Source organism: Xenopus tropicalis, chromosome 3 (assembly GCF_000004195.4).
Source record: "Xenopus tropicalis strain Nigerian chromosome 3, UCB_Xtro_10.0, whole genome shotgun sequence".
Taxonomy (NCBI): Eukaryota; Metazoa; Chordata; class Amphibia; order Anura; family Pipidae; genus Xenopus; species Xenopus tropicalis.
The window spans coordinates 85,603,561-85,627,383 of NC_030679.2; the positions used below are offsets into that span (position 1 = coordinate 85,603,561).

The 23,823-nt window shown below is 35.5% G+C and overlaps 1 protein-coding gene across 2 annotated transcripts in view; it reads right to left on the reverse strand.

The window, feature by feature from the left end:
- plxna4 (plexin A4) overlaps positions 1–23,823 on the reverse strand; it is a 423,718-nt gene that overhangs the window by 182,431 nt on the left and 217,464 nt on the right. For both annotated transcript variants that reach the window (XM_002931848.5, XM_031899073.1), the window contains exon 4: positions 4,362–4,493. In XM_002931848.5, coding sequence (XP_002931894.3) covers positions 4,362–4,493 — 132 coding nt within the window. The remainder of the gene's footprint in view (positions 1–4,361; positions 4,494–23,823) is intronic.

Consider the following 23,823-nt stretch of genomic DNA (forward strand, 5'->3'; position numbering starts at 1 on the left):
GGATGCTCATACTGGATATAGTGGATAAGTTAAAAAAAAAAAAAAAGCCACTAGTTACTGGTTAATATACATTGAGATGTGTGAATTCCTGGATTACTCCAACTAAAAGTTTGGATTTAGGAATCAGTGTGTTTTAAACCTAAGCAAATTAAAGGCAAGTTTACAAATTGTTACATATAAAAGTACAAGTATCAGTTATTTGAAACTGAGTGAAAGCAGTGTGCAAATTGCAATTTTAAAGCTCAATTTGCCATTTTTTTTTACCCTCAATAAAACACTTTCCCCACAAAGCAAGCACCTCTAATGAGTGACATGCGGCTAACTTTGCGTGACCGCATCTGTGCTTATCAATTCTAAATGACCCTTTATGGGTTTATGAGTGTGTTGTGTGTTTAACAGTGCATTAAGACAAGCTGTCATTTTAAACAAAACAAATTATTTTGTAGATAGCCCTACTAAGATGAAGGGTTCATTTACACAAAAAAAATATATGTAATGAAAGAATATTTTTTGAACTTTTGCTACAAACAATCTAAGGTTTGTTGCACCCAAACGCCTTTCCCTTCAGCTGCTCAGGCAGTAAGGAGTTTTTGGATTTATTTCCGCTGTTCAGGATTTGTGACGAGGCCTGGGCCTAAGGCGGCATGCCGCCCAGCCGCACCAGAATATTTTGCCCACATACGGAGCAATGGGGAGAGGGCGCGCAGAAACTTTAGGGCGTCTTCTACCCACGGCTCTGTATGAATTAAGTGGCACACTATTTAGAAATCCGGCCCTGCTGCTATTGCCAATTGGTTGTAGGAAAGATCATTTGTCCACTCTACTAATGTCAAGAGCTGAAATGTCAGATTTGCAGCTAAAAACAAAGAAATTCTTAACTCCTATCTGATCATTCAGCATTCATTTTCAGTCCTGCCGATCGACAAGGCAACCCATATCCAAGGCTTTTACTGATCCCAGTCACCTCATCTCATACATGCACCGATTACCGTAAAAAACTTCATTTCGTACAATAATATCAGTGCGTGTATGGCCACCTTAAGGTTTCTTACTCTTCACTATAAAGCTATTCTTTCTATACTCCACAGCAGAAATGATGGGTTTCACTGTGCACTGACCTTGATGTACAAGATGTCTTTACTGATATTTGTAAGGACAGCAATCTCAACCACTTTCTGCAGTAACATTTACTAAACATAACCTTAAGTACCCAACACTGAGCAAAAAACATACATTATTCCAACTGTGTTTTCTGTAACGCAAAATAATTCAAAACTTTCGCTCTGACATTTTGGAAAAGATTTTTGTGAATGAATGAGGTAAATGTATTTTGCTAAGACACTTTGTGTAGAAATATCAGTTAAAAAAAAAAAGTATTCCTCTTGTTTCATGGTTTTCTACTAAATAACTAAATTTTATTCTTTTTTCTGCTATTAACTCAATGCTGTGTCCAATCCTCTGTTGATTCCTATGGCTGTTTGCCTCCTCTGTATTTCTTAATCTATCGCTCTCTTATGGTTTTCAGTAAAAACCCCTCAGCTCATCCGAATGCACACATTTTTCCTCTTCTTATTTGTTATGAGTGATATATGTCACCAAGGAGCACAGACTGGAGAATGAGAACTAAGCATTCGCTTTGGCAGTACCTTGTTCTCTGAAAGTGATTTCCCTGTAGCTTACACATGCCTTAAATCCTAATGGGATATTTCTATACAAAGAATTAGGGAATGATGTTAAATATAAACCATGTAGGACTTTATTTACTCTGTATTCTGCTCTTCCCTGAGGTGTAACCGTTGATGTTTCCATTTCCTATTATATTTTGTTTCCCCGTGATTAGATGGTCCAGAACATTGACTAATCCTGGGGGCAGAGCAAACAATGTCAAAGCTGATTAGTTCCTAGAATTTGCTTGCTTATCTGCAACGTGACCCCAAAACATAACAAGAGAAGAATTAAAATGGCAATTCTCACTGTGGTGAGTGGAATTACTTTTCTGTCACTGCCATTTTCAACTAGAATTCTGAAAATGGCAAGGGCTTGCACTCAATTACATGTCTTTGGTTATCTGTTACATACATTCAAAACTTTGTAAAACTTTCTCTAAATTTATGCCACGACTTCTGTGCAAAGCTAATTAATCCCACGTTTTGTTATTGTTTTACCTGTACAGTTGAAGGTAAGCAATATATATTCAATTACATAAACTGTAGTATTAATATCAAATTGGTTAAACAGTTAACTGCAGGTATGAAATCTAGTATCCACAATGCTTTACTTCTGTAATGTGGGGCAACAGTTATTAAAAATATTTTACTATGATGAAAATTTGATTCCATTTTTAGCATCAACCAGATTAAGTCAAATACCCATTAACATGTTACATGTATGGGATCTGTTATACAGAAACCCATTATCCAGAAAGCTCAGATTTCCGGAAATCTCATCTCCTGTACATTCCATTGTAATTAAATAATTTAACTTTTTAAAACAGATTTCATTTTTCCCTGTAGTAATAAAACAGTACCTTGTACTTTATCCAAACTAAGATATATTTAATCCTTATTGGATTCAAAACAACCCTATAAGGTTTAATTAATGTTTTATTGATTTTTTAGTAGACTTAAGGTATGAGAATCCAAATTACGGAAAAAAAACCCTTATCTGGAATGCCCTTGGTCCCAAGCATTCTGGATAATGGGTCCTATACCTGAGGAAAAGATGTAAAAAAAAAAAAAAATAGTTTAAATAGGACATTACCTAAGTTTCACCAACCAGGGTGAAAAATAGTATTTATAGTAATGGGGAAGTAAATTCCCTGAAAAAAATGTATGTAAAATTTCTCATAGGGATCTTTTGAGCACTTTTGCAATCTACACAAATTATTTTTCCCTTAGTGTACAAGCTATTAGCAGCTTTTATACTGCTAATATAATGAATTTTAAACAGCAGCACCCAATGCTGTACTGTTAGTTGGCCATCTTTAGAAAATCAAGCAACTCAGTTGAGAAGTATCTATTTTGTTATATTACTCAAACAATAAACAACAGAATTACGTAAATAAGACAATGCTTCTCTGCACAGTAACAGCAGGGGGTGCTGTGACTTGATATTTATGACATTAACACTGTAAAAACTGCTAATATCTTTAACAGGGAAAAAAGGTAAACTGCAAACATGCTCAGATGTGCTTGCCGGGCAAACAGACATTCATTTGTTAAGAGTAACAATAACAATGCCTATTGGTTAACCTTTTCTCTTTTGCTAACAGGCAAATAATGTTTGCAAATACACCTATTTTTCCCAAGCTAGAGGGTGTGACTACAAGGGATTTGAGGAAATGAATGCCAGTTTGTTTTAGTTATTGATTTGGTACAGATTTGATGTATTATTTATTATGTTTAATTTACACAGGGGTTTGTAAAACTTTTTAAACCAGTTGCATTATGTAGCATTTAGGGTACTGTTTCAGGTGCTCTGAATGACTTTGTTGCAATATAATGTTCCACTTTTATATCAACAACATGTAAAGAGGTATTATCTATTGTTACAATATTACTGCTCTAGTTCAATGAAGCAGAGAAAGCAATTAGTGTGGGGCTGTATTTGCTGTAAAGGCAGTTTACATAAGGGTTTCTGAAACCATATTAATCACATTTAATTAGCTTTGTATTTTTACGTTTAATAGTAATGAAAACACTTAAAAGTCTTACTTTTAATTGCAAGTGAAACAACGGTCAGAGAAAGAACATCGCTGATCTGACAGTTGCTTTCAACATGCAATGAGATTCAGTTCTTGCTCTGTAATCTGGTGTCTATTTCTACTCCAGGTTCATAATGATCATAGAGTTTTAATTTGTTATCCTTGGCAACAATTTCGGTGTAAGGGGATCAGCCGTCATGTTTATTCAGAAATGCAAGCAGATGATGTGAGTAAAACATGTGAACACAGCTATGTACAGAAGGCATGACTGGAAGTTTGCCAAGATGAGTGTCTTATAAGCCTTTGTGTTGGATTTTGATTATCTATAGGCAAAAGGGTCAAATATCTACTAGGGACAGGTATAGAATATGCATCATACCAGAGCCCACAAGTCTGCTACTATAGCCAATTATCTCTAGTGAAGTGAAATTAAGCTCGTCTATTATTGTAGATAACTTGTACAGAGGTTAGAAGAAAAAGATTTATGAAGTGCCCTTTACTTTTCCATAGTGGGTCTACTTCAATTAAAAATAGCCAGTTTAGCAAGGCGGGATTAGGTTTAGATGAGTCACTGAAGGTACCGTCAAGGATTGTCATGGCTAGTTCAAATGTACAAATACAAAAAGGCATAACAAACTGAATTAAAGGAAATACCAACCTGCTTGTCAGACATGATGAACAATTGTTCTTCATTCTTTGTAAAAGCCATATCCCTTAAAATGGGGCCAGAGTCTACCACCTGGATTGTCTCATACTGTACAGCTCCACTTTCAGTACCGTCGACACGTATCTAAATAGAAACAAAGAATTATATTAAATATCTGAGCTTTATGACATTGCTATGATATCACATTATTACATGTATAATATAGATTTAGCTATTATAATTTAGTAGTAATATTTGGTTAATATAAACCAAAAGCGACATTTATTTCTGAAATATCAAGTGTCTTAAGGTCAACAGAATCTCTTGGCAACTCCATTGTTGTCAATGTTCAATACAAACTCTGAATGTTCTTTCCACCAAGATAAATATGTGTTTTACAAGAGAATTCTAATAACTATCAGGAACATATCATGTGTTGAACCCTACTTTAAGCTGTGAAAGAAGTCCATTAACAGAGGAAAATAAAATATGAGAACAAAAAATACTGTAATTTATAAGATGATGTTGTCCAGTTAAATTCGAGGAAAAATATAACAACACAGGAGTTTGTATGTATGTATGTACATTGTCATTTCTTCTCTGGCTTTTGAACTTTCCACTCTCTGTTCAAACAGGCCTGTGTCAAGCCTATTCTTAAAAAGGCCACACTGGACCTTTTCTGTTTCTCTAATTACCGCCCTGTTTTGCTACTACTGCTTGCTTCTTAAATCCTAGAACGTATAGTGTTCTCCCGTATTACTAATGTTCTACACACGAATAATCTGTTGGACCCACTGCAATACTGCTTAGTACAGTTACAAATAATCTTTAGGTTTCCAAATCTGAAGGTCACTTCTCTATCCTAATCCTCCTTGACTGATCATCTGCCTTTGATAAGGTTGACCACTCCCTTTTGATGCAAACTCTGCATTCTCTTGGTATCCACAATCAGGCTGCATCCTGGCACTTATCTTACCTTTCTAACCAATCCATTGGGGCAAAGAAACATGGAGCAACTTATTAGCAGCTACTTGTTACAGCTACTAAACCCCAGAGAATGCCCTATCATAGACAATACAAAGAAGAGACTATTATCAGTAAATGATAAGCATTGTCTATTCTAGTAGCTGTGACAAGAATGTACAGGCCCCTCCCCTGCTCAAGCCGTTATTATTGCTTCCCATTAAACAAAGAATACCTTACAACACACCTCTCACAGCCCTTCAAAGCCCTTCATTACTCTGCACCTCGCTACATCTTTTCTTGTGTTTCTATATGTACCTGGCCGACTCCTCTGCTCTTTTCAGAGAAACCGCTTGGTTGCACCATGCCCCCCCCCCCTCACACACTACTGCTGCTGTTTCCCATTTGATTCCCTTCTGCCTTGCCACCCTTATATTTGAAATACCATCCCTGAATTCTTTAGGAAAGAATTCTCCCTCAGTCTCTTTAGAACTAAACTCACTTATAATGCAGTGTCACCCCAAAGTATCCTACAGCACTTTATACCCTCCTATTTGTGTCTGTAAGTTACCCTCCCATATAGATTGTAAGCTCTACAGGGCAGGGACCTCCATCCTCTTGTCATTTAACTATTTGGAATCTTTAATCCAACTATACTTTTTATTTATTTGTATTCATTATTGTACTTTGTATTTATCTACTATTGTAATGACCCCCTGTTTGTTTACTAATTTATTGTTCTGCTGTACAGCGCTGCATACATAAGAAGCGCTATATAAATAAAATATACATACACACTGAGTAACCTGCTCTCATGTTATACTCCCTGTTTAAGAAATGCAAGGCAAACCTTTACCTTTAAAAAAAAAATTCCATATATCTTTAATATATTTAACAGAATCAGCTAAATTTGTAATACAGTATCTTTTTCCAGCTGGCACTCACAAGTTACTGTTGCTTAAAACTACTTGCAACCTCTAAAGACTTAGAGAGGTCACTTTGCTTATGACTGAGCCAAAAAAGAATTTGTCAGCACTTTAGAAATCGTGAGTTGCCAATAATATCTCATAGTCCCTAATCAGTTTATAGAGAAGTAAAACTCAATGTCATAAAATAATAAATCAGAAGTTAAAAGTCACTGATGGAGTTTTAATTGACTTCAGGTTACAAATTGAAATGACCCTTGAAACTCTGTGGTCAGAGAGTACAGTTTGTGACTTACTGGCCAAGTCGAGAGGAAGAGAAACATTTTGGCTCATTTATTCATTTCTTATGGATTCTGATAGCAGTAAATGCTGTTTCAGTCTTCAAGCTCATTCTCTAGATTGAATCCACTCTTATTTCCTTATTTTTTCGTGTGACAAATGCAAGTCCTTGCTTAAAACATGCATTACTGTAATTATTTGCATTGGTATAACAGCTACAAAACAAGCGAAGGGCAGTCTTGTGCCTTTCAGCACCCCACCTTGCTGTGGATTGAAACAGCACAGATACAGAAGCTTGGGCCATGAGCAGAACCACAAGAGCATTGGCTCTTAGGCAGTGGTTTCCAAACTGTAGGGCACTTGTATCTTCATGGGGCTTGAAGCAATGACAAGGTGGGGCTTATACTGAAGGCTAGTTAGAGTGAGAATTGGTGGGGGGCATGTTTATTTACTTTCCTAGATACATGTAAAAAGACAAGTTTTAAGGAGAGCTTCAAGGTCATATTTGCTGTTATAGATATTCTTGGAACTATAATGGAATGTCTGATCCACTAAAATTTAATTATATCTGTTATGCTTAGTGATGAGCAAATCTGTCCCAACGCGCATTGATGTCAATAGGAGACTACTTTTAAGCGCAACAAATTTTTACTCTGTTCAAGTTTTAGTTAATGGGCACTTTTTCTCACTCCAAATGCATTCAAGTTTTTTTTGCAGTGACTTTTTTGTCTCTGCAACATTTTTCTTGGTGACTTTTTGTCTGAATGAAATCTGCCTATGACAAAATGCAGAATTTCACTGCAAATCCATGCCTGGCAAAAAAGTTGCTCATCACTAGTTTAGTATAGTTTAGCCTACTTTTATTATTGTAATTAAGTCACATTTTTTAATTTGCCCAAATTGCTTCTACAGAAAACTGGGGAGGAATCTTTTCAATGTACAAATTTGCTCCTCAGTGTTAGTCAGCAGCGGCACAGAACAGAATAACACGTAGCATAGCTACCAAAGTATCAGTAATCCCTTTAGTGACAGCATGTCCTACGCTTATGATAGAGAAAATCTCGTTTTCCTCTCTGTACTGTAATTTTTCTGTTACAATCACCTTTAATGAGCTTTCTGGAATAATTCCCTGTCATGGTGATACTGCAGCACTTCTAAAATATTTCCTAGACATCATACATTGTTATCAAACTGCTGACTGGATTTTTAATGGCTGAAATAAAAAAGGGGTTGATTTGTAAAAATCTACATAATAATGTGTAATTAATAGTGTAGTAAATAATAACAGACAAATCTGGATAAAGCTATTCTTCTTTATTTTACTTTATTTATTTACAGGTAATTATGATGAGCGAAACTGGCCCAAAACTTTGCCAAATGGATTGAAGCCACAGCATTTATTTTCAACAAAAGCATTGAAGCAAACAGGTGTTTTTTTTTCTCAAGAATCATCTCACTCCAAATGCATTGAAATTTGTTGGTGTGTTTTTCTTGGGTTTTTTTCTGGTGCCAAAAGTCAATGGGAATCAATGGAGACAATAGCAATTTGTTGTCACACCAAGTGCATTGATGTTTTTGTGCATTTTTTTCCCTGTGCGAAAAAAATACTCAGTGAAACACATGGTGAAATTCTTGCACAAATTCACCAAAGTTATGACCACTTGTGTAAAAGCAAATTTCACTGCAAATCCATCCTAGGTAAAAAAAAAAAAAACGGTGATCAAAATGTACCATAGCAGTTAAAAGCAATGAAGTGCCATAAGTTCATTGTCACACAGAGATTCAGGTCCCAAAATGTGGCTAATACTGATTAGTGTGTCACACAAAGAGGTTCACAGCAGGAGACGGGCCAAGAGACTTGTTCTTAGGACATCACTAATGTCCTTACAAAAGCCCTGAAAAAGTTTACTTAATAGGCAAGCACAAAAAGGTTATTTATTTATAAAATTGTTTATGCATCAGTATATCTACTGATGTGCGTATGTGTGTTAGATGAGATATTTTCCATTTAATCGATGCTGGTATGTGAATCAGTATATCATTTTGTCTAATAATAAATAAGGTAAGTCTTTGCACAAAGCTCAACCAGGTATCATTAATTTAAGAAATTAAGAAAAAAGCATTTTGCAGCCAAATCAGGTAGTGAACAGCTTTCCCCATGTAGTTTCTGATGTAGGAGAGGTACTATGCCATTTTGAGGTCATAAAGGTTTCCCCCTCTGTGGCTGTGAGGTTTAATTGGCAGCTGAAAAGAAGGTAGAATATTATACTGCACCATTGCTCCACTGTAGAGCATAAATCAATATAAATACTGCTTAATGGATTACAGAATCCCTACAGTGGTATGTAACTTCTAACACATTCACTAGATGTAGAAAGGTTAATCTGCCATTTAAATATATTTAGAAAGGAAAACAGCATTTATTAAATATCAGTTTATTTTCAGTATATCCAAAGCATTGTTACTGAAGAATAAATCAAAAGAGTGCAAATCTGGTTGTGTGGATGAAACTCCTACAAGCAGTTGAGAAATGCTGAATGCTTGATCAAAGGCGGAGAGGGAGAAAGCTCAGCACATCACTGACAGAGGAAACATCTGCTCTGCGTCCAGATTCATGTTCTCAAGTTGCCTATCATGAGCCAAGCTCAGGTGTTTAACCTGAAATCCATTTTGCCATCTCATCCTATACTGGATATGCTCTTTTGTTTTGTGGAATGCCCGAGCACTTTGTACAATCAAAGCGCTTATTCTTTCAGAAGTTTAAGATGAAAAGGGTTCTTTATGTTGTTCATGTGCTGGAAGCAGCAGGATGGTAGTATATTCAGTGAAAATGTAAGCAAAGATCTAAAAAAAAACATTGGTAACCTTTACAAGCTATTGAACTACAACTTCCAGCATCCCTTGAGACAATCTTTTATTTTGGATGATTTCAAGAACTACAATACATTTAAGTGCATAATTTGGACCACCATATATTACCTTGATTAAACCTAATAGGATTGTTTTGCCTCCAGTTAGGATTAATTATATCTTAGTTACGATCAAGTACAAGGTACTGTTTTTTATTACAGAGAAAAAAGCAAATCATTTTTAGTTAAAATTGGTTAAAATTTACACTATGGGAGATGGCCTTCCCACAATATGGATCTTTCTGCATATTGAGTTTCTGCATGAGGGATCCTATACCTTTATTTCAAAAATAAAAACTGCAATCATGTTGATCCCAATTTTTCACTAACTTTCCAGAAAACAAAACAGTAAATAGAATTTTAGCTGTGACTTTCTAGAATTCTTAAAAAATAAAAAAAAAATCAACCGCTAATCAGTCCCATAGCAGTAGGGTCTTGACTCTCGCATTCTGTTTGCATTGTGGTGAATTAATGCTTATTTATTATTATTAGAATGTGAAACACGCAGTGCTTTGCCAAAGCCATCAACTATCTATCACAAAGGCTCATTCTGTTAGGTCATTTTGACCCATAAAAAAAATCTAACTGAAATATATAAAATAACATGGCACAAACACAGTGCTATATTTCAGATAACAACCTTAAATTGTCACTAAGTAGACAAAAACTAAAGCAAAATGACAGATATCCATTCAAACATAAATTATTAAGGCATATGCAAAAGCAATTACAAAACCCCAATCAAGTAAATTCATTTTGACATCAGCCTGATTTCTTTATAGCGACAAAACAGTGTTAACTTCTGTAGCATATGCAGGCTTCACAGAATCTCAAACCAGCATCATAATGTATTAGATCAAGAAAGTACATCCCAAGGCAGACCATGGTAACTGGTTCAATGTGTGAGAATAAACAATAGGCCTAAAGCAAATGTCTGCTGGAGTAAACACATAATACAGATTTATACAATAAGGCTGGCATTTCAGAGCTTCATCAAACACCACTTGAAAGCACACTTTGTAATTTATTAGTTTATTGCAGCACAGTGTGTCAGGGGACCAAGACATACAGCCACAATTAAATCTCCTGTGCAAACAGGGACTGTTTTTTTTTTTTTGTTTTTTTGTTAGCACATTCACATTGCGTGATAGTGAAACTCACCGAAAACAAAACCTGAGAGCAGCTTTAACAGAATGAGTATAATGTCATAGGCAGCTGCCACAAAATGGCTATGATCCTCACCACCCCCTTCCCACACAACTTGGTCATTCACCCACACTTTTCCGCAGGTAACCAAATTTAAGGAGAAGATGCAGACAAGGAGTGGGGCTACCATACAGCAGACCCCACAGTCCGTGCTCCCTCATGGCCACAAGGTTTGATGTATGGTAGTTACGTCACTGGTGCGGATGGTCCTCATGGGGAAATGAAGCCATTTTAGCAGGGCCCAGTCTGAAGGTTAGTTTGAGGTATGAGGTGAATGCTTATTTCCTCTCCTAGATACACCCGAAAGTCAGGTTGAAGGTCAAATAGGGTGACTACTTACTTGCCTTCTTGAAATTATAGCGGTGTTGGGCTCATACCCAGTGTTTTCCTATATCTAACATTTTCATGAACACAGGGGGGACCTAACCAAAGGTTGGACCTTTAAGGGAGAATGAAAAAGTCCGAAAACCTCTACTAAGAAGGATATATTAAAAAAACCTAAGGGCATTCAGTGTTACTAAAATATTCTATTCACTCTCTTCTTTTAATTAGTGGTAACTTTCAGACAGTTACCGAGGCACCTGAATGAATTTAAATTAATACTGAATCTGTCTACATAATTTAATTCATGAATTGGATAATTACTGCTTATACACATACTGTATCCTGCACTACATATATTGAAAAAATATAACTAGACGTGTAAGGTAAAATGTATCATTTTACACCTATTTTTATATCTATTTTTCTCTTTATTTTCATTAGATAGCAATGGTTATGAGTGAAATTTTTCACCAGGAATGAATTTGCGGTGAAATTCCGTATTGGCGTATTTTTTCATGAGACTTTGCAGCTGAAAAAATTCTGCAAGTGAGGAAAAACTCACGGTCACATCAAAAAAGTTGTGGCCTGGGTAAAGGTGAAAAATAGGGTCCTTGTAATGTAACAAATATTTTTATTCATAAGCCATGAGAAGGGTGGATGTTACTGAATGATTCCACCTATTGTCCTATCTGGCTAAGTGGCAGTCTTGTTTTACAACTATCTCAGACTTTGAAAAAGGTTAATATGACTTTTAATTAGAGAATGCTATGAATGAAAAGGCCACTCAAAAATCAGTTATATCTGCCCATTAATTCTAACTGAGGAGTACAATTTGAAAGAGGATATGGAAATTCATTAATGTCTATGACATCTATTTTAGCTTTAATATTAACAGCATACAACAAAGTCATAGCATTCATAGAAAAAAATTATATCCTGGTTTCCACTTAATTTGTTGCAAATACAATACTTACATTTTTTACATGTTTTAACACAAAGGTTCATATTATGCTTATAGAAAACATGGGTATATTTTTGTATTTTAGCCCATTTTAATTTGTTTTTTAGAACTACAAAACTGCCTCTCACTGATTGGTTCAAGTGCAGGACAATCTTTGTACATTTGCCAGTCATGGAAGAGAGGCTTACCCTGTCCTCTCCCTCAACTGCCACATTTAGGTATTTTTATGATGTTTTTTCCAATTACATCACCCTAAAGCTGTCAGTCTAGGCACTTGCCCTCAAGCGCTTATATATAAAATAAGCCCTGATCCCACCCTCCTCAGCATAGCTTATAAGATAGAACCAGTGCTGTGGAAAGAACACATGATAGTATGGGCCAATTACAACTTCTCTAAAGGCTGATATGATCTCTGTGTAAATGTCACTTTTAGAATGTATAGTTATTATATATTTGTATTGTACAGTGTTTATTTACATAGTGCCAAATGGGTACACAACCGAATCCAGGTTTGTTACACCAGAGGAACACTATGGTAATTATTTAAATTTTTAGCAAATTTGACAGCATTTATTAACTCAACTTTAGGCCTGATCAACATTGCCAGGGAGGTTTAGTTGAACAGATCTTCTAGATCAAGGATATGAAACAGGAAAAAGTTTGTTTTTATCAGCAACCAAGAGTAGGCTGAGTGTTTGGACCCTCAAAATCTGAATTGCTGTTAGATAAACTATAGTTTATTACTGTAGGTAATAAACTATCCAAGCAAGATCCCCTGATACATCAAAAAGTTTAATTTATTTTGTTAGATGTATCTATGTCTGTTCCCCATTATAGAGCACTGCAGAATTTGAAACCAAGGTAATAATGCAGCTAAGGCAAATGCTATAGTTGAAAGATGTGCCTGACAAAATGCAGAGATGTGTCTGACACAACACAAAACGTCACACTGAAATAATATGAACCCTTTTTACTGGATTATCCTCCTTTGATTTTTACAGGATTAGAAAAAAAACGGTTTTCAGTCAGGCAGCCTTTGACTCCGCTTTGCTTGATCAGGTTCCAGAGACTTTGGGAAGGCTTTGGTAATACAAAACTTGTGTTGTCAGCATGTTACTCTATCCATTGAAGAGTTAAAGGATTGGTACGTTTGCCAAATGTGCAGGGTTATATGCCAGCAGGTTTCCTGAATAGAAATCCAATCTGGAAGATTGTTAGTGAGAAAAGGCAGCAAAAAGTAAGATCCCTTCTGCTGAGGAGGATATGTTTTGCTATATATGTTGGACTTATTTGTTGTTTGGTGAATCAATATCATCATCATTTATTTAATATGCCATGAAGAATGTCATCAAAAGCTGATTGGATTCCTGCCCAGTATCTTGTTTGGTCCCCCCCCCCGATCATCATGCCCCCGCTGTGACACCACGATCATGTTTTACTTCCATTATATTTTAGTATGAAGGACCCACCTGTACTTATTCACCTGTTGTTGACACCCTGCATGTACCATTAGTAAAAGGCTATCATGGGAGCTTGTGGTTGTGATTTATCCACAGATGTATTATTGATATCAGCAGATGTAACAGATTTACAAAAATTCAAACTGGGTAATACTAAAGGCTGTCTTGCAGTTTGAGGCTTAGCATAGTTACTGAACAATTACCTGACTGTCAAATAACATTCCTGATAGTCAGAATAGTTTTTTAACTGAAAAATGTATCAAAGCATAGCAATTTGTCCAATTTGTCCAATGTATTTGGCATTGAGCACCACTCTGTTATATGGAGTGTAAGAACAACTCAGTGGATGCAGAGAACTCCAACACCCCACTGAATCATTTATGCAAATAAATGGAGGATTAACAATTCATAAAATATCTTTTCTGCTGTTGAATGATCTGAAAAGAGCTGACAGTATCTATATAATGTTATTACTGAGTGGAAAGCAATGCTGCTGCTCAGTAAAAAAAAAATTCTGATGCATAAGATATGCATGGGTATACAACAATAGATAGAGATATTTCAGTTGTACTTTTAAGTATAAATGCACAAGATATTGTTCAGTGGATATTTAAAAATTCTACCACCCTCAAAACAAAAAGATGCTTCAGCATACAATATTACCTATCAAATATGTATTATGACTTGAAAGTGGCATATTACATATATAGCTCACCAAAATAAAAATAAATGTATGTTTTTGGAAACATGACCAAGTGCATGCAATTTCTTACAAACAGAATAATAAAAGCACATTTTTATTAGGTTGTTATGGTTTACTGCTCTGACTCATGGTTGCACCAATGTTAGCAAATGAGAGCCCAAGAGACCCTGTGAGTTTACAGAGCCTAACAGCTAGAGATAGTAGTCTAGGCATGTAAGGTCTGCTATATAATTATATACAATTGTAGTGAGCATGGAGCAGTCAGCTTTTTGCTAGAATATGAACATTATTCCCAAATAAATGTACTTTAGAATGTGAGTTTTGAGTGTAGACAATAATGATGGTTTAATCTAATGACAGAACAGTATTATTATTATGATATATTCATGCGGTTTCATTGATTCAACACACACTCCACTGTGCTATTGATCTGACCATTATGCCCAATTTTATCCCTTGGTCTGAGATCGTCATGCAAGGGCTGTTAAATGATCTGTCCTAAATGATCTCATAGTCATAAACAGTGTTAACAGAATGTGTTCAATTTTTCCAAAGTCCCTTTTTATGTCTTAGAAAGACATTGGCAATGCAGTAATAACCCCACAAGCACTTCATACAGCAATGTATATGCTATAGCCTTCATTATGCTACAAATTTATAAAAACCATTTCACATGGTACCCATACACCCATTATCCAGAAAGCTTGAATTACGGAAAGACGGTCTTCCATAGACTCCATTTTAATAAAAAAACTCAGAATTTTAAAACGGATTTCCTTTTCTCTGTAATAAAACAGCACCTTGTAATTGATCCCAACTTAGATATAAATAATCCTTACTGGATGCAAAACAATCCTATTGGGTTTACTTAATGTTTTGTTGATTATTTAGTAGACTTAAGGTATGGAGATCCAAATTATGGAAAGACCCCTTATTCAAAATACCCTTAGTCCCAAGCATTCTGAATAACAGGTACTATACCTGTATCTATCTATCTATCTATCTATCTATCTATATATGTATGTAGCTCCCACCCTTCCCAGCTGCAGTCAGGTGATCCCAGTGGAGCCAATAAAAGGGCAACCATATGGGGGTTTTAACCTTGAAAGCAAGAAAGTTGCAGGTAAAACTTAGTCCCTTGGCTAAATGTATATTGAAGCAGTAGAATTCTTAATGAATCGCATAAGTCAGTGTAGGAACTGGTCATAAGGGATGACTTTGACGCAGTTGGCCAGCTTGAAGTATATTGCGATATATGGACAAACAATCCCTGTTTTGTTTAAAGGGAAGGGCATTTCTTAGTAGCTTAATGAACCGAATGTCTTAATGTCCAATATATATATTGATAATGGGTGAGTGCAGAGGATCTCTTGTTGTTGTTTCTATATATATATATATATATATATATATATACAAACAGTGTATAAGCTGCACACCAAAAGTTAGAGACGCTACCTGGGTGCCAGGACAGTGTAGCAATTTGTAGAGAGGCAGTGAAGAACGGCACTCACATATATATATATAGATAGAAAGCAAAAATGGAAGAATGCCGCACTCACAGGGCTTAGTGTAGAAAAAATAGAGTAGTTTATTCAAACATAAACCTAACGTTTCGGTTCCAGCCGAAACGTTAGGTTTATGTTTGAATAAACTACTCTATTTTTTCTACACTAAGCCCTGTGAGTGCGGCATTCTTCCATTTTTGCTTTCTAAACTACAGCTTTAATACTGCACCCAGGCTATCTGTGCCTCTATCAGACGTGAGTGCCTGTTGCCTGGACTTCTATATATATATCTCCCAATATCATACACGGTTGAATATAACTCGGTGTTGCTGGTCTTTTTTTGGATACTTAAATAATTGCACCCGAAGTAAGAGCTGAAGCAGAGTGCCACCCTGGGTTCGCTATATATATATGTGTATATATAATTTTTGCATTCTATAATTTACAATAAAATAAAGACAGAAATCTGACACCAGACAACCTTCTTATTGTTCTTCCATGGTTGTTCTCATAATATTTAATAGAGTGCTGGTTCAGCTGTTGACTGCAAAGTGTCAAATATTTAACAAGGATAATGTGATTATAACCCAACATACCCTGGAAACTGCAATGGTCCATACAAGGTGACCTATTGCTCATTTTAAATATCAGTTCTTGTAAAAATACACATTCCTTGAAGCCTTCCTAACCTTTTGTAATAAATGTTTATCTACTGTTGGCAAAGGCTAATCTTTTAGTATTGTATTTGAGACACAAAGGACAATGTTATGTCATGGAACAGTATTAAGCCAATATTACCTATATCCCCCCACCCCTTCAGTATAAACATTACAGAAAGCAGCAAAATCAGTAAATATTAGCCTGTAGCTGCTGTAGTTTGACCCCTGACATTTACACAGCTCTCCCTTGAGCAACAGAATGTCTCTGGAGTATATAGCTATTTAATGAAATGTTATGATCTATACATTAATACAGACACACACATTGACGTTATTTTTTCATTCTTTAGACAGCCAATGATTTATATATAATTAACATTTTTCACAGATGAGTAAATTATTAGGTCTTTAGCACTGTTAGTTTTCAGTACAAAAAGGGTAATATAATATGCAATATGTATAAATCAATATATAAAATAAAAGTTACCCTCTCCCTTGATCTTATGAAAACAGATTATTGTTTGGAGGTGAACATTATTGATTGCTTGCCTTGTGTTCTCACTTTTCTAATATCTCTGTATGCAGAACAATTTACGTTACATTTGTTATGTAATTTAATTTTTGTGAAACTGACGTGTGTTGTTCATTTTCTTGCCTTTAGATTATTTTTAGTGAAAATATGTATGTAACTTTTTAGAGCTTTTTATGATAATGCCAACAAGACAATTTTAATGGTACCATTGCCAGTTAGAAATGGCTTACAAATGTATTACAAGTATTTTTATCATTACATTAGTCTGCTAGCTGCAGGACATCTAGTAAAGGTCGCTATTATACAAGATCTCAGTAGAAGACACCATTCCCATTACCTAAGGGTGGCAACTGAGCTTTTAAAGGAGAAGGAAAGGTAAAAACTAAGTAAGCTTTTTCAGAAAAGTCTACGTAAATACAGCCATAAGCACGGTCAGAAAAGCTGCTCTGAATCCTCTATCAAAAGAAACACAAGGTTTCTTGTTTCTTGTCTTGTTCTTCAGTATCAGACTTCCTCTCCTTTAGGTTTCGGGTACTGTTCAATCTGCTCAGTTCTCTCATCTCTCCATTCCCCTGCTCATCCTCCCATAAAAATTTATAAGAATGCACTCCACCCCTCCCTTAGGAATGTGTGATCTAAGCTACCAACAGCTAAAGCTGCAGCAGGAAGCTATGGAGACCAAGCTAAAATGGCAGCTGCTATTGGAGGGAGCTTCTAGGACTCTTTACTCAGGTATATAAAGCTTTCTGCTGAATAAATATAGTGTTCTAGGTGGTACTAATGTGGCAAATCTATTGGCAGTAAAATGCCAAAATGACTTTCCTTCTTCTTTAACTAACATACTAGAAGAATATGTTTATTTAAAGGAACCTAGTAATAGCAGCCTGTAAAGCCATAAAAAAGAGAGGGATGGTTGCTGTGAGAATAGGAAGGCAGAAGATAAATAACTGGGGATAAACAACTGGTAGAGAGGACTGCGTGGTAGTACTGCACATCTGGATAAAAGGACATCAAAAACTTGAAGGGCGAAAGAGATGAAGGGAGAGTGGATCAAGTAATATGTAGTTTTCGTCTTCAAATATTAGGTTCAATTACCTGCTTCTACATGGACCACACATAAGACTAAACAAATCATAGAAAAAAATGACACGACAAAATCAATAAGAAAAATTTCTTTAATTATGCCAATTTTTGACCAAAAGAAAACAGAAGGTTTAACCATTCTTCTAAAGAGTATTTATGAGCCGATTTCAGTGGTTAGTCAATGTAGTATATAACCGGTCTATGACATGGAGAAATCTGTGTGGAACATCCCTAGGCCTTCTAAACACAGTAAACACAACCACATTATCTAAGACTTAGGGAACTGCTAAGGTGAATCCTTTTTCAATACTTCAGTCTCAACTAAAACAAGAGAAGTCTTCACAGTGAAACCAACGCAATGTTTATGTCTTATTGCTGTTGTCCTTGGAATTTTATACTGGAGAACATTATGTTATATTGGCTTAATTAAGGATGACACAAAGTCAACAACAGGATATTAAAAAAAAAAAAAAAAAATATATATATATATATATATATATATATATATATTGTATCACTAGGTCCGCACTCCCATTACTCACTTTACTCCATATCCAATTCAAGGGTGCTGCACATGGTTGTAGCTCATATTCATTCCAATTGACAATGCGCACTCCTCATCCTTTATAATTCATTTATTGTTGCATTAAAAACATCGAGATGTTTTTAATGCAACAATAAATGAATTATAAAGGATGAGGAGTGCGCATTGTCAATTGGAATGTATATATATATATATATATATATATATATATATATATATATACACAAACACATATATTGGACACGCGGCAAATTTTTCGGTAGGCAAATCCATGCCTACCGAAAAATTTCACTCATCATTAGCCACCAAATTTTAAAAAGTGTCTTTTTATAGACTTAAGACAAATTAAGTCTGTATAAAGAAATGTTCCAACATTTTTGTCATAGCAGAGACATTTTGGAGTAAAATGTCATGGGTATGACTAATTCTCAAAAAAGTTTGTACACAAAAGCCACACCCACTGTTTTATGAAAATTGTCGGTAGTGGCAGAAAAATGACAGGACAGTGGTCTGTGAATAAGTTGGCGCACAAACAACATATTTATACAACATTTTTACAACATTTTCCTTTACAGACATTTTTGTGAATTCCCCCAATAGTGTACTACATTGTTTGGGAACAGAAAGATAGCAGCAAATAAAGAGAGTTTTATGTGCTGCTAGTTAAAACCACTTCTGGATTGTATAAAGGCATCAATTTAATCATTCCATATGGGGACAATTAACTTGGAACAGGCTCAGGTGATAATAATAAAAAAGTTAGAATATAAAAAGTAAAATGCATTAGTTGTGATTTGAACAGGAGGTGAAGTTGAGCAATTAAGTGAATGCATTTATTTTGTGTTGGCAAATGTTTTGTCAAAAATTTTAAAAGAAATCTGAAGGCATTTCAGACTTTGTAATAACAGACAATGGGGGTCATAAACACTAGGCAAATTTGCACCTGGCTAGTAACTCGTGGCAACCAATCAATTGATTACTTTCAGTGTTCAAGCTGCAGTTGGCTGCAAAATCTAACTGATTGGCTTCTATGGGTTACTGCACAGGTGCAAATTTTCCCAGTGTTTATAAATGAGCCCCAATTCACCCAGGTACAGTATAGTAACCTATAGCAACCAATCAACAGGAACCATTTACTGGCCACACATACATTAATTGGTTGTTTTGGGCAAACTTAGTGCCTTTTATTACATATGAGCATATCTGACAACATAAAATGACCCTTTCTTGGCTTTCTTACATATTCAAAGTGAAGTTAAAATATATGTCTATGCACCCCCACAACACATATGCGAATAAATGTAAAACTATTTACAGTTTGCTTACGGAAACATACTTTTTAATTGGTGGCAATTAGTTCTATGTTGTTTGTTTTTTTTTCAAAATATCAATGATAAGACTGCATAAGCCAAAGTTAAAAATGTTTCTCCATCACACATAATGATCCATGCAAATCAATACTGCACATTGTTTATAATGTAATCATTTACTTAAGCTTTGTAGTACTTTCAGCCATTACTTTATATTGCAGTCTTAGTAATTTTAATTGTAGCAACAATTAAATACCTTCATTTAAACATGTTTATGTTTTAAATTCTTAAAAATGATTGGGGGTAAATAGGAGCCAGTAAGCAGTGTAAATTAACAATATTATATGTTAATATATATATATATATATATATATGCCATAATCAGCAATATTACATACACAAATGTGCAGATAAATTCCACTATTGATTTGCTTGGCATTTGACTTATTAACTGAATGTTAGTAAATAAAACACAATACTGTGTATTTATCAAAATCTATTTACAGCAATGAGATACCTTCATCAATTAATCTCACTCCTGAAAGCGTTAAGTATTTAAGTGCTTTCACTTCAACGCTGTTTAGAGTATATTTTCTAATGTAAACTGAGGGCATCAGTGGGATCTCCTGTCAGACATGGGGCTGAAGTAACCGGGTCAGTGTAACTGAAGACAAAGCAATTCCAACATGAGGTCAGAGACAGACAAGACAAGGTCAGGGGTTCACAGACAACACAGCTTGTTGTTACAAAGGCCAGGGGATTGGATATACCTATCAAATGATGCCAGTGGCTGAAAATGTGTTTATGTAGAATGGCTGCCACTATTACCTGAGAGATTCTCCAAAAAGCTTTTGGGCCAGGTGACTCTCTGGCATTTATTCTATTTCTTACGGTCACAAACACATGATTTTAAAATCAAACTCACCAAGGAACATTCCTACTGCAGTGCTGAAGTTTCTGAAAATGAACTGATGTCAGCACCATGGACAGCAATTCTGTCATTATTGAAAGAAATGACTGCAGTTTCCCCTGCAGCACATGTGCAACCCCAAATCATCCACCCCCCCCCCATACTCTTAAAATTCCCTTGTGCCTCATGTCAGGTGAATGTGGGTCCATGATGATTTTTATATACATACTTTAGCACTCCCTTCATAATTTATTGTTTACATTCTCCAGATAAACATAATGAATCAAAATTATCATCAAAACACAGTGGTCAGCACTGAAGATTCTTTCCCCCATATGTAATTACAGGCACAAAGTTTGCCGAGTAGCAGTAACCCATAGCAACCAATAAGATGTTTGTTTTGAAACAGGTGACCAGTAAATTCTACTTGCTGATTGGATGCTATAGGTTACTGCTCCTGGGCAAACTTAGTGAGTTTTTTTATATAACCATTGTTGTCTTTATCGTTTTTGGCCATGAGGAAACCATGGGCATCCATTTGCAGTGGCGCTTCATGATATAGAATTGGCACATGCCATAATAGTCTTCTAAATACTTTCAATTAAATATATCGGTAACTTTGTACCTGCATAGTTACCCTTTGCAACTAATCAGTGATTAGCTCTTTTCAGCCACTTCAGTGTACAATGAAAGCAAAAATGTAATTGGTTCCTATGGGTTTGGTTGTTACTGGGCAAACTATCTCTGCGCATCCCCTTATTCAGGGACGTCCTGCATACAATCCCAGTACATTACAAGTTATTTATGAATGCTGTGATCTCTCAGTTAGAACAAGATGTTTTCTTCTCAAGGATCACATGTGAATTAACCTATCCAAATCTAGAAAGGCCATGCAATAAACTGCTCAGCAAGAAATTTTGCTTGCTTACAAATCAGGGGTGTCAAACTGCCTTGCAAAAAGGCTGATGCTGTGCCAAACAGATGGCACAGTTGGATTTATTTTCCTTGAACCGCTTTTGAAAAAAAAAAAGAGCTCTCTGGGAAAATACACTACATTGTCCCCTAGAAATTGTTTGTGTTTTGGTAATCATAATCTGAGATTCCCTAAATGGACAGAGGCTTGACTGCTTTGGGTGAGAATAGTGCAAGTTCAGATTAGAATTAGTAATTCCAACTTTTTATGAATAGGATTTATCAGATAAAAGAGGATTTGACTGACTGTACATAAAAGTGCCCACTTACAATTTGTTCCTAAGCAGAGTATGCATTTATTAATTAAGCAAATATGCTTGATATTATTTAGTTTATGCATATTTGTGGCTTTTCCTTGCTGATGCTCTGTGATGAGTACATACATCAGTCTAATACTTAATACCAGTGTGCAGCAACATATCACTGCTCCCTGGCTAACCATGGCTGATCACAATGTCTATAAGCACATGCAGGGTACATGGATCCTACCTCTGCTTAGCCTCTGCACTAGTAATGTGATTGCACTGAGAGTGTTCGCAATTACAATTAAAGATGGATGATTACATGCCAACAATTACACTGCTGTATCTACCACATCCAACTTTGTCCATAAATATAGGTATGGAACCTGTTATCTAGAATGCTCGGGACCTGGTGTTTTCCAGATAAGTGATCTTTCCATAATTTCCATAAGTCTACTGAAAATCATTTTAACATTTATTAAACCCAATAGGATTGTTTTGCCTCGAATATAGATTAATTACATCTGATTTAGGAATATGTACAAGTTACTGTTTTATTATTACAGAGAAAAGTAAATCATTTGTAATAATGTGAATTATTTGCTTATAATGAAGTCTATGGAAGATGGCCTTTCCCTAATTCTGAGCTTTCTACATAACAGTTTTATGGATAATGGATACCATACTTGTACCACAATAGCTGTAAAGAATTATTCTGGATCAAATGGTATCCATTATTAATAACATGCTGCATAGTATTTTTAAGAGCAGGTAGAGTATTTCGGTGTAGGATATTTGCATGTGCAGATATCTTTCTGTCTACAATGAAGCTTGTTTACTTGCAAGCAGAATATCTATAATAATATTACTGCTATTCTATTAATTGCATCTAAAAAGGTCTGAATTGCCTTGGCTTTCCTTTGATTTAAATACACTGATCAAAGCCGTAGTAATTAAATTTCTTTGAAAAGGCTCCTTTCAGCAAAACAAAAGGGATGTTTGTGATGGAGAGAAAAGCTTTTTTTTCTGTATTGTTGCTCTCCTGCAACATTTTCATATTGTTTGCAGCAATAAGAAAGGAGTCATTATAATAAATTAACAAAAAAAAACCCACTCCATATTATATCCTTTAGACCCTGTCTTATGCATTGGGAAAATGAATTTATCCTCTTGCTTGAGGTTTGAGAGTAAAATGTCTAAAAAAAATGGAAACACTGAGGTCTCCAAGCAAAGAGGTCTTTAAAATACAGCAGTCTAATTCAGTGGCTGCTTTTGCTCATTTCCATAAATCATTACAGAAGGATTAACCATACTCAGATAACTGTTTTTTATTGCAGTCATGTAACACTGTAACAGGAATAGGAAGAGAGCAAAAGAACACTATAGGGGCCATTTACAGACAGACCTGCAAGTGCATGTGAATGCAATAGGGAACGCATATTGAGTCAACTTACTTATAGTAAAAAGATATATGGCAATTTGCATTTACAATTTCACTTTGCACAATACACTTGCCCTTATAAATTACCCATTATTTGTATGGTTTAAGGGTGTATTTAGCAAAAACCTATCACATGCATATGATGTAGATTGGAGATGACCAAACTTTGACAGTCAAATGACAATGTAAATAATGTAAATTCTCATGCACTGACATGTAGGGTCATGGAAAAAGCAGAAATAGCTGCATATCCAAGATACAGCTGCTGTTTGCTACAAGTTCTTGCATCACCAGCGGGCTGTTGGCAAACTGACAGGGATATTTGTACTTTAAAACAGCTGAAGGTCCATAAGCTTAAAAAAAATGTCTAAAGCCAATACAGAGTTTGATCCACATTGGTGGGCTAGATCTGGCCTCCAGCACATAAATAGGGTATTACAAGCTAGACATTAGAGAACTGCCCATGAATCAACTCGCAGCTCAGATAGCGTCCAACTGAGGGTCTATATATTCTAACAAAACTAAGCCAGACCACTGAATCATTT